At 33.1% G+C, this 12,966-nt stretch overlaps 1 protein-coding gene across 4 annotated transcripts in view; it reads right to left on the reverse strand.

Moving 5' to 3' along the window:
• Nucleotides 1-12,966, reverse strand: part of Mtmr2 (myotubularin related protein 2) — an 80,888-nt gene that overhangs the window by 17,719 nt on the left and 50,203 nt on the right. For all 4 annotated transcript variants that reach the window (XM_010633638.2, XM_010633639.2, XM_010633641.3 and 1 more), the window contains 5 exons: nucleotides 12,547-12,657; nucleotides 10,742-10,843; nucleotides 9,620-9,703; nucleotides 3,243-3,392; nucleotides 2,322-2,510 (listed from right to left, as the gene is read on the reverse strand). In XM_010633638.2, coding sequence (XP_010631940.1) covers nucleotides 2,322-2,510; nucleotides 3,243-3,392; nucleotides 9,620-9,703; nucleotides 10,742-10,843; nucleotides 12,547-12,657 — 636 coding nt within the window. The remainder of the gene's footprint in view (nucleotides 1-2,321; nucleotides 2,511-3,242; nucleotides 3,393-9,619; nucleotides 9,704-10,741; nucleotides 10,844-12,546; nucleotides 12,658-12,966) is intronic.

Genomic DNA, 12,966 nt, shown 5'->3' on the forward strand with positions numbered 1-12,966 from the left:
CATCAGATGCACAGGTGGGTAACTATAAAACCCTGACCCATACTCCCTTTCCAGGAATGCTTTTGTTCTATGTTAGAAGTTACTGATAAGCTGAATTTGATGCTACCATAAACCCTTGCCAGCCGGGCATGGTGGTGCATGCCTGTAATCCCAGCAATGGCAAGGCTGAGGCAGGAGGATCACTGTGAGTTCAAGACCAGCCTGGACTACATAGTGAGTTCCAGGTCAGTCTCAACTACATAGTGAGACTCTGTCTCAAAAAAACCAAAAAAAACAAACAAACCCTTGACATGTTCCCCATACCCCTGTTAGATCAATATGAGCTAAGCAACCAAACTCTTAATTCTATAGGTTAATGGGAATTTGACCCATAGCTACCCAAGTTGTGATTTTGCATTAAACTCATGGGCTTTTGGGGGACAATCATCTAAACAACAGCACATAGCCTTAAAGAACCCATGTGACAAGGTCCCTTATGACCAAAGATGAGATATCTTTCGACTTAAATACTATTTGTAAAAGATCAGAAAATGTTGAAGTTTAAAAACATGAGCTCACAGTGAAACTTTAAAAAGCTAGTTACTTCTAGGGAATGAGAGGAAGTAAAGTCATCATTGAGAAAACTGGCAAATAAATATCAAGCATTTATCCCATCTTTTTTTTATATGTACTTAATTGAGGATTCTTCAAACTATAGATAAGAAAAGAATCTCTTTATAGAAAGAATACAACAAATAACTAAACAGGGAATCATAAAACTAGAACATAACCATTTTGCAACTACCAGTAAATCATGAGGCACTGAGCATCAACAGCAGCTAACATCCCACATGCCTCATGATGTATCACCTCAGTCTTGCCAGAGGGACTGAAACTAAATCTTAGTAACTCTGGATTAATCTGACAGTTCAGGGCACAGAAGACAGATGAGCCACACTATGATACAATCAGTAAAATCCACCTGTGAGAACTCTAAAGATAACAGGAAAAATATATGATGGATAAGGGGAGGATTAGAGATTAAGAGAGACTTAACAGATACATGCAATACAGTATTTGAAAAAATAGGCTAAGCTACAGAGTCTGGAGATGCACATTTTTATAATAAAAGTATAAATAAATAAAAGTATCGTTACTTATAAAATAAGTGGTTAGTTCTGGCAGAAGTAGAAAGCAAAATAGACGTAGGTCACTCAAGAAGACTTACTGGATGGCAAAGTTTTAATTCTTGACATAGGTCATGACTGCAAGAGTATGTGTCATGCAGTAATTCATTAAGGTACAGAAATGTTCCTACTGAGCCAGGGATTTAGCTCAGTGGTGCTGCCACCTGCCATGTAAGTGCAAGGTCGCAAATTTGACTCCCAATAACCCCCCAAAAAATGTTCCTACAATGCAGATAAAAATGTGTTGTAACCAAGGTTGTACACTTTTGCAAATTAAAAAAGGGCAATGTATGTGTGGGAATAATATTACAAAAATTACATAAAAAGTTCTTACATTTTATCTTACCATTTTTCTGCCTTATATTCCCTTTTCCCATGCTAGAACCCTTTTTCCATGCTAGAAAACAATCCTAAATTTCATTTCTGCAAATCATGGACTGAAGCTGAGGAAGGGGAACAAGCAATTAATGGAAGAATATTTGTATATGTTAGTTCTTAGGCTAAGGGCTTCATTTCCATGTTACTTCATTTATCTTTATACCCTATAACTACAGTATTAACTTACGATTTAGGATGTCATGCTCCTCCCTCACCTCCTTTAAGTGGGAATATTAAAAGTTCAATAGAAAATAATTCCTGGAACTCAAACTGTCCTCACAAGTTAACCAGATTCATCCAAATATTGTTCATGATAGCAAAACACAAAAACACAAACAAAAACAACCTAAATTCCACCCCAACAGTTGGGTGTAATTAGTTACAACTATACCTTAAAATGATATTACAGATGAATTTTTCTTGGCTCAGCAATATAGTGTTAATTTTCTTTAAAAAAAATTAAAATTACCCCATTTTGTTTCAAATATGTACACATGCAGGTGTGGAAGTATAACAAAGATTTAATGGTGTTTCTTAATATTGAAGTGTTTTAAATATTTTCTTTTTGCTTATCTGCATTAACTGATTTTTTCACAACACATATAAATTGCAGTCTTGAAAAGATTAAATAACTCAAAGTCACATTATGAGGTAAGAGCCATGATTAGAATCTTCATCTTTACCACTACAGAACCTGATCACTTTTTACTACACTACAGCCCCAGCTGACTCATGAAACTTTAATTATAATCTTAATTACTGAAAAGAAAATCTCACCTTATTGGCAACAGCATTAACACTTGGTCGAGCATCAAATATAAAGATTTTGTGCGATTGGGCATTGGAATCCATGATGGCTTGAAGGTATTTTTCGTCTTCTTTACTTCGCTTTCCACTCACTCCTACCATGGGCTGGCTACATCGCGTGATTGTAGCTTGACTTTCAGGATGAATCCATGACAAAACCTTCACAAGGGTGAAAAGATAATACATACTTTATATGTCTTCCTGTTTAGAATTCTTGAAAACAGTCCTCGATAAAGCTCTGGTTTTTAACTGGATCCAAAACTTGGCCATGAAAGGATAGCCCAAGCTGTGGAAAAAATTATCACTTTTCTGTCAGTCCAATTCTGGTATGTAAAAACCTGGACTAATCATTAATTAGACATTCATTTATGAAAGTCACTAATTTGAAAAGTGGTATCTCTAGGAAAATATAAACAAAGAAATACATAAAACAGGTTAAACCCCAATTTGAAAGTTTTATTACTGCATCAGTAAAACTGCCCAACTCCAAAATCTTCACAATGTATGAATTTTGTACCTAAAACTATTTCAGCTTATCTTTCAATATCTAGTTATTCATCAATTTATAAAGTTTTCTTCTTTCTTGCCTTAAACGAAAAGAACATTTATGACCATAACTAAAGAATACATAAGATAAAGAAATACTGAATGATAGGAAAGTTGTTTTCATATTAGAAACTAGGCAATTATTTTAATTTTTAAATTTTCTAGTTCTAAAATTTTAAATTTATACTTTTAATTATACCAAGTAATTCAGTCTCTAATATCGCCACAAAAAATTTGCTGATACAGGTATCTTTATCTGCATTCATTCTCCAATTCATTAAGCTCAGCATTAGGTAGAGTAAGTATAAAAGCATTGGTGAAGTTCCATCAAAACATCATACTTACTGGGAAACGGCCCCTTGACCTGAAGGACGCTACTCTCTTTAATTCTTCATCAGGAATATTTGCTGGCACAACCAAGAGTGCAGGATATGTATCACTAAGTTCATATCGTTCATTTATCTTTGTTATTCTCCAGCTTTCATTTGGAATACCCTATATATCAAATAAAACATAAGAAAAATTGTTACTAACTAAAATATTAAGAGAGAATAGGAACCCTTCTCCATTGTCGGTGGGAGGGCAGACTGGTGTAACCACTGTGGAAATCAATATGGAGATACCTCAAAGAACGAAGATTAGAAGTTCCATTTGACCCATGCATCCCTCTAAAAGAATTAAAAGAATCATACCACCATGATATATGTGCACCCATGTTTATAGCAGCACAATTTGTAATAGCTAAAACTTGGAAACAACCCAAATGCCATCTACTGGAGACTGAATAAAGATGTGGTTTTTCTATAAGATGGAGTACTACTCAGCCAATAAAGAATGAGAAACTACAAACATAGCTAAATGATGCAAACTGAGGATAAACTCTTCAGTGAAATAAATAGGACACACTTAAGTAAATACCGAATAGTTTCTCTGGTGTAAAAAATCAGAAGTGTAAGGTTCAAATGGTAAAACTGGGACTGTGAAATAGGAAGAAAATGGCTAAAAGGGAAGTGGGAAGGGAGGGGAAAGGAAATGAGGGGAAAAAATGAAAAATTGGAAACAAAGTCTTTGTAAATAGGGAAGGGTGAAGGGGGTGAAAGGAGGGCAGGGGTATGGGTAAAAAAACAAGAACAAATATATCATGCAAAGGTACAAGATCACAATGATAAATGTAACTGTACTGTTTGCTTTAAATGTATCAATAAACTTAATGGAAAAAAAATAAATAATTTTAAAAAAGGGAACAGAACAGTAGCTATTCTAGTTAATTCTTGTATCTCCACTAACATCTCTTAAACTGCTAAAATAGTGCTTGTCTGCCTGTGATGGCCAAGCTTTTAGGATGACACATTGTAATGTAGGGATCTCTGTTCCTTTTTCCACCAAATTTTGTTAACAGATTTATTAATTCATTAAATATTAATAGAATGTAAGTCTGTGCTAAACAGATTGGGCAGAGGATGGTAGACTTGCTATAAGACTGAAAATGTTTCCTGTCTTAAAAGACAACACAGCTGGGGATTTAGCTCAGTGGTGCCATTGCCTGCCTTGCAAGCACAAGGACCTGAGTTCAACCTCCAGTACCAAAAAAACCAAAATAAAAAAAAAAAAAAGAAGAGAAGGCAGTCTCAATTTGACGAGATGACTGATTCTAATGCCATTTATCTATACAAAGAAATTTCAGAGGGCAGGGACCAAGCACCTGCCAGAATTCTCTATATATAGTTATCACTCAAATACCAAAACTGAATTTCCAATCCTGCTTTTTTCTACTAATGAAATGTTGCTAACCTTAACACATACTAGAAAAATGAACAATGGGAAGGCAAAATAAAGACAGAGCAGATGAGAAATACTTAAAACAATTTTTTTTTTCATTTTTTTGTACTGGGGATCGAACTTAGGTCCTTGTGCTTGTGAGGCAGGCAGCAGAATCACTGAACTAAATCCCTGGCCCTCTTAAAACAACTTCTTAAACACATACTATTTATTATACTCTCTGGTTATAGTGCACTAATCCACATGTAGGATTACTTAACAAGATACTTAAAATTTTCCATCCTTCTTTGTATAGAAAATAAAGCATTACATTAAATAAATGGTTTAAATTAAGAAATTAAATATTTAAAATTTTATGATCCCTAAAAACATATCAACTAAAAAAGAATTAAAACAAACTATGGTGCAAAATACATTTACTGAGCACCTACTATATATAGGCTCTCAGAACACCTGTTTTACACACATCTACACACATTACTGTAATCCAAATTTATCAGTTTGATTCTGTAGATGAAGGAATTGTATTATGGTCTGTAATTTGGCCAAAGCTAAGCATTAGGAAGTGGTAGAGAAATCCACGTACATTCCCAAGTCTATGCTAACATAAAAAACATATTCTTCAAGAAAAACTTACTCTCTCCTGCCTTACTAAATTATTATAAAAATCTAAAATAAGCCGAATGTGCTCTCCTTCAAAGTGATAATTTTTCAAACTGTTGCCACTGGATATTAAAGAGACAAAAATTTCCTTCTAATAATCAAGCGGCAAATACTCTCCACAGGAATTTCTATCTATTTCTAGCCGTGGTCTGCTTCTTCACAAATACTAATCTATAAATTCTATTTATTCCATTTAATTAAGCCTACTCTCAACTTGCTCTTTTAATCTACAACTCTCTAGCTTTCTTCAACTATGTATATTTAGGTTACTGTAAGAGCCTTATTTAAAAAAAAATACTAAGTAAAATTTCCTTTAGAGGGTTGTTAAGAAGTTCTTACAGCTATTTAAAAAGAAAAGACAGTGAATTGACAAGTTTAAAGAAATGGGACTCAAACAAGAAGTCTAGATACTGCCTTTATTCTTTCCCCTCCTTTATTCCCTACCTCCAATCAATAGCCAATTTTTACAATTCCTTTCCAAAATTTCCAGAAGTATGCTAACTTTTCTAAACCTCACCACCAGTTCCCTGTCTCAAAAAACAACAAAAAAACTCCGTCATCAAAAAATATATACTAAATGTATACTACTACTTATACATCTAGAGAATTAATGTGATTTTCCTTTTTGGTTTTAGTTGCAGCACACAATAAACCTCTAAAAAGAGAAATCATTCATTGTGATACTGTGTGCTTGAGCTAAAATTTAAGACTAAGGATAAAACATCAGAGTATTTGCTTCTTTTTTCACCCCCCCCATGTGATTTATGTTTTCAGAGCTTTACAATGTAACAAATATAATAATATTTAGCAGTTTTTATAGTTAAAAAATGTCTTCTTGTGTGTCATTAATCCTTCAACAATCTCATTAGGCAATACCTATCACTAACTAAAAAAAATGAAGTCACTGTGACATGAACAATTCACTCGAGCACCCACTTAAGTGAAAGAGCTAGAGCTAAAATTCAAAATATCTTTTTTTAGAATTAAGAGTGTGAAAATTGTATAACTTTAAGAATAACCAAAAAGTCTGTGGATTACATACTTTTAAAGATTTTGTGATATATGAGTTATACTTCAATTTTTAAAAATTTAAGGAGGTTCTGTTTATTCTGAGATGGTACATTCTCCAAGGTACATTAAATTTCAAAAAAAGAGGGTACAGCATTATGATCATTGTATGCCACCATATGCATTAAAAAAATAATGCAGGCACATACATATACAAGCTTTGTAAGTATGAAATCTTTGAGAAGGATACATAAGCAACCAGTAATATTTCCCACAGGGAGAACTGAGATAGGTAGGGAACAGAACTGTCCTGGAAAGGAAACCTACTTTTCTATACATTCTTTTGGACTTTCTGAATTTTGCAGAGTCTAAGTGTTACCATTTCTTTTGTTTTTTTGTTTTGTTTTGTTTTCTTTTCTTTTTAACTTCAAGGGGAAAAAAAGGAATGCACTGATGTTTTACCTTTAGCCTAGTTAACTGGAAATTTTCTTCTTGTTTTCTTATGTCTCTCATGTAGGATTGTCCAACCCGTGGACTGTAGGCTGCTAGCTCTTTTTTGTTTTGAGGGTTGTTTTTTTTCTAGGTTTAAAATTTTTGTTGCTGTTGTGGGTACATGTTTGCAGTGCAGTCACTGCATTCCTCAGGTAGAATTGGTACACGTACTAAACACATCTTATTTCTTTCTCCATCCCTTTCTCTATTGCCTCTCCCCCCTCCATCTCTTGACCCCCTTCTCTTTTGCAAAAGCTCTATCTCTATTTTCCTATTATCTGTCTTTCATTTTGCTCTTTATTTTTTGAGTTTTTCATATAAAAGAAACTGTGACATTTCAGTTTGTGTGTGATTTATTTCACTTAGCATTATGGCTCAAGGTGCATGCATTTACATGCAGTTACATGCATGCCTTTACAAATAACTCAAATGTATTGTTTATGAAAGAGCAGTACTCTTCTCAAAGTTATAATTTAAAATATTTTAAAATAAAGATGCTTTGCCATTTACATGTTAACTGTATTATGTATGTGGCCCAAGTCAATTCACTCTTCACTCAATGTGACTCATGCAAGCCAAGAGACTGAATGTTAGTTAGTCTGATAATGCTACTGATCTTTCTAGAGAAATGGTCTGTGTTGCTCCTTACTGCATAGTTTTTCTATTTATTAACAGCTGTTCTTCATTATTTCCTTCCATCTTCTTTAAGCTTATCTCACTATTCCTTTTCTAACTCATTAAGATAAATTTTAGCTCATCGTGATTTTTAGACTTTTCCTTCTACTTGAATGAAGTGTTAAAAGTTATGACATACAATCTTATCAAGTTCTAGTATTGATAAATGTCTTTCCTTATCTTTTAGACAAAGTCTTTAAACACTGTAACTGTTTATCCCTTCTGAATTACTTACTACTGATAATATACTTTTGATTTTTTCTGTATTACACTCCAGAAAATATTGTTATATGTTTATACAGTCAATATTCATTTATATTTATCACACACTATTCTCTCTGCTTTTCATTTGCTTTTTTCTACTCTGTTTAGGGTCACTCTTATTCCACCTAGGCATATCCTTTAGAATTTTCTGATAGTTAAAATTGTCTTCTGTTTTTATTTCACTGTCATTCCTAAAGGACATAATTACTGTATATTAGGTATAGAATTCCTAACTGGTTGTTATTTTATTTCAATACAATAAAGATAAAATCACATTTTCCTCTAGGTTCCACTATTGCTTTTAAAAACTATTCTTAATCTAAGTCTCCTTTTTACAATAATTTCTTAGATGCTTTTAAGATTTTCTCTTTGTGATGTTCTCATTTCTGTTTTATGTCTCCATGTCAATTTCTTTACAAATAACTTGTTTGAAATTTTGTTAATAAGTATCTATCACCGTGAGAATAATACCTACTTACCTATTCAAATATAATTCCTGCTATGCATACCCATTTTTTTGGGGGGTGGGGGAGGTAATGGGGATGGAACCTCAGAGCCTTTGCATTTAGCTGTATGCCCAGCCCTATTTTTATTTTTGAGACTGGGCCTCCTAAGCCCCTGAAGTGCCCCGGTTGGGCTTGTTCCTGTGCCTCCGTTTTTTCATATGCTATGCAGATAACACTACTACCTACCTCACAGAATTATTATGAAGATAAACGTATTAATATTTATGAAGTGCTTAAAATTCCTGGTATACATATACACATGTATTTACTACATTAAGTAGATAAAATCAATATATGAAGGAGACTTGTTAGTTGACAAGTATTTACAGAGCATATACCATGTGCAGAATACTCTCACACTTTATTCATGCATTCAATCACTCAACAGATATTGTCTGTTTACCCACAAGTCACTATGATACATCCTGAGGATACAGAAATGAGAGAACAGACATAGTACCTTCCCTCTCAGAGTCTAAAAAATACCAAAGAAATAACAAATGATTTTTTCAAAAGCTGCTAATGTTAGTAAAAAATTACAAAGAAAATGTTCTCACCACAGAAAAGATAGAGTAAAGGGACAGATGGACATCAGTAAATATTCATTAAATTAAAATGAATCAAAGTAGGGCAAAAAATACCTGAGGAGACTACCAATACCCGTTAAGTTTTGATTTCCATACAAAACAACTTAAAAGATGTAATGAATTCATGACAAAATAGAAAATTCCACGTGTGTGTGTTTGTGTGTATGTCTCTGTCTGTGTGTGTGTTATCTTTGTGTTTCTAGGAACAGAACCCATGATTTTGCACATGCTGGTCAAGCACTGTACCATTGGGCTATATCTCCAGCTCTAGAGGCATTCTTATTACTGTTACTGTCCAGAGAAAATCAAAGCTATCTTTAGCACAAGATAGAAAATAAACTACATCCTCTGTGTAAAAATTTTATGTGGAGCTAAATTATAAAAGAAATAAAATGATTAGGAATTATTACAGAATTAAATTATAAGATTCCCAAAAAAGAAAAATCTAAGTTAAATGTTACATAATAATATTAAAGTTTATATATACATATATTTATCTTATTTTTATCTTCATGCTGTTAAAATAGTTTTGAAATGAACCAATGCTTATAAACTTGAAAATAAGTAAAGATTCATAACAGATCACTGATGCACTCTGGAAAACAAAGAGAAGACAGAAGGACAATCAGGATTAGCATTTATTTAAAATCTAGAACAAAAACCTAAAAAGCTGTTTACTTCTACTTATAAAGTCTTTGTGATAAAAAGAATATAGACTATAAAACTTGAAACAAAAAGAATCACATACCTGCCTTCTATACTCTACAAGAGGGTCATATAGCTTCCATCCATTTTCTGGGAATATTTCTTTGTATTCAAAAGCAAAAAGAGGCTACAAAACAGTAAGCAGAATTAATAGCTAAAAGACACTGAAGAACTTTATGAATCAGAACATATTTTTATACTCAAAGTGCTCACTCTGCAAGAGTATTTTGTTTTGATATCTTTTTATATTTATATTGTCTAGCCTTTGCTTTATATTTGAAAATGTATGGTGTTTTATATATTTTTAAGAATACACAAAAGCACAGAAACCTATCCACAAAATTTATCAAATGCTAATATATGATCGCGTTTCCTTCAGATATCTTTGGAAGCTTTTGTAGTATAATTCTAAATAATGAAAGACATTACATTTTTTAAAAAGACATCTTCTGCTACAATTAACTAGTCTGTCATAAAACACACTGAGAAGCTTATTTTTTATGTATACTACATATAAAAATATTATCATTTTTGAGACATAATGATAGAAATAACAATTTTTAAAAAAGAAATTGGAACTGGAGTCAGAGCAGCAGTGTTAACTCCACATTCTACTTGCCTACTAGCTATGCCCGTAAGTTAATGCTTCTCTGATCCTGGTTTCAACTCTAAAACAAATAGGGGAATGGTAGAAGTGAAATACAGCATAAATGAAGGAGCTAACGTTATCACAAAACTTCCTGACAGCACAAAGAATTCAGTACTTGCCAACCCTTCACTCCCAAATTGCTCTTCTTAACTATCAGCTTTTAATTGCATATAGCTTTTCATAATGGAAACACCCTACATAGAAAGATCATATAATTCTATAATGTTAATGCTGGAAGGAATCTTAGAAATGAATTAGTATAGCAAGAAACTGGCCCAAGAGATTAGATAAATCTGAGCCAAGGATTTAGCTCAGTGGCACCATGCCTGTCTGGTAGGCACAAGGTCCTGAGTTCAATCCCTGGTCCTCCCCACCACAAAAAAAAGAAAAGATATTACATTCAATCTAAACTATACATCTGGTTAAATGTCCATTGCAGAAATTCTAGATAGCTAGTCAAGTTTCTATACACCAATAATTATAAAATACACTTTTCAAAGATAAGAAAAATGTTACCAGATTATTAGAGACAGGAAATGCGTATTTCATCAGATTCTCAAATATGGATCTTCTTGTTCGCCCCTCAGGTTTATGAGCAAATCGCAAATTTCTAATATCCTAGAAAAGATTAGGATCAAAATTAATCATTAATTTTCACTTTTTATTTAATGAATAAATAAGATTACTTGGAGCTACCTTGTAAAACTTTGCAATCTATGATTATGGGATATATAAAAGCAGATAATAGCTCCTTGAAGGAGGTAAATTTAAAATGATTCAGTGGGAAAAATAAGAAGAAATACAATGCATTCTAAGACAAAGCATAATTTTGAGAGCAGAAAATTTACATATGCTAATGGACTCAATATAGGCCAGTAAAAGAGGTAGCAATGGATGCATATAGAGGATATCAGACATACTGTATCTAAAGTTTCATATCGTCACTAATGGACATTAATCATTGTGAATCCTTCCCTGTGAATGTTCATTTTTTGTAATGAATTTCTCTAGTAAAAGCCTAATTAGCTGCTGTTACATTTCCATCATGTTCCCTTTATTTCCCAGAACTCATTTGGATTTATTTGTCCTTCTCTTCTTAATTTTGCCTAAAAGGCTTCCTCCACTCTATAGCCGAGTTCCATTCACTGGTAGGAAAACTCTGAATAGTTTAGTTGGTATTATCCAGGCTGTATAGTCAGACTGCAGGACTAGAGCTTTCTTCCATTACTATTCTCAAGCAATGTCCTTTACTTAGGCTGAATTCAGATACTCATGTTCTGGCTTACTGATGTCTTAACAGTACTTAGAAAAAAACTGGAGGTCAAGAATAATTTCAAGATTATCCATTTTACTTAAATGTTTTAACCTAGGCAAAATTCCAATAATTATACCTCATCATATAAAATGAAACACAGAGGAATTACACTACCACGTACCTACAATATATGACCAAATAAAATGTTTACAAATTTGATCCAAAATTAGAATGCTAACTTTATTATATTTTAAAATAAATGTGTAGGAACTGAAGCTGAAATCTTGTTTTCCCTCTGTACATACTTTTATAACTAGTAAAGATACTTAGATACTCAGATAATCATTGTTAACTACAGAACTTTCTGAAACTGCCATGGCAGAGGCCCTTCAAATGCACTGAATTTTACTGATAGTGGTCTTGTTCCATGGAGAAAATATGTATTTTAAATGACTCAGATTTCAAAAATCAGCCTCTTCCACCTCTTTTTATATTCTATGATGCACTCACTACTAGGGTACAGAGAAGTGATCAAGAGAGAATATGCTTGACAAATGGTCAACAGTTATTACACTCAATGCTCTCCTGACTACAATGAAAAAGCATAAAAAAATTACTAAATCATTAGTACTAAATTCATAAAACATCAAAGATTATAATAGAAAGCATTCTGAATTATACATGTTTCTTTTACTTTGGGCATTGATAGAACAACAAAAGAAAGGTGCAATATGATCTTGAACCGAGATATGCATGAGTTGTTAATTAGGCTACAAAATATAGAATAGTGACATGAAAAAGTAGCACATTAGAGGCCAGCCTGGGCTGCAAAGGGAGTTCAAAGCCAGCCTGAACTACATAGTGAGACCCTGTCTCAAAAAAAAATCAAAAAAGAAAAGTACATTAAACACCTATGACTGAACGATAAATGTAAATGTTACCTTCTACTAGATTAATATTTCTAGCATTGAAATCCACATTATTTCTGAAATTCATTTCCAATACACTGCTCATTTAAACCAGCTTTTTAAACCAAATACAGCAGCACACACATTATAAAATTTACCTTGCACACGGTTTCTAATCCATAGGAATTTTCGCCTCGACTGGAAGCACCACCAATTTTTTCTACTCTACTTATCACACCAAGAGAAGCATCTAAAACAAATGGGGGGTCCTAAAGGAAAAACACAAAATAAAACTGAGCAACTGATACTGTACAATTAAAATTAAAGACTGAAATCTTAATCAAAGCCTTGGGGATGTAGCTCAGGGGTAGAGTGCACATTATGTGCAAAGCCATGAGTTTGATCTCTAGCATCACACACACCACACACACACACAAAGTTAAGAAATCTTAGGAATTCTTTAATTAAAAATGATCACAAGTGGGCCACGGATTTAGATCATGGTGATGCCGCCTGCCTCACAACCACAAGGACCCAAGTTCAATCTCCAGTACCAAAAAAAAAAAAAAAAAAAAAAA

Source organism: Fukomys damarensis, unplaced genomic scaffold (genome assembly GCF_012274545.1).
Source record: "Fukomys damarensis isolate Sample0158 unplaced genomic scaffold, DMR_v1.0_HiC HiC_scaffold_16, whole genome shotgun sequence".
In the NCBI taxonomy this organism is placed as follows: domain Eukaryota; kingdom Metazoa; phylum Chordata; class Mammalia; order Rodentia; family Bathyergidae; genus Fukomys; species Fukomys damarensis.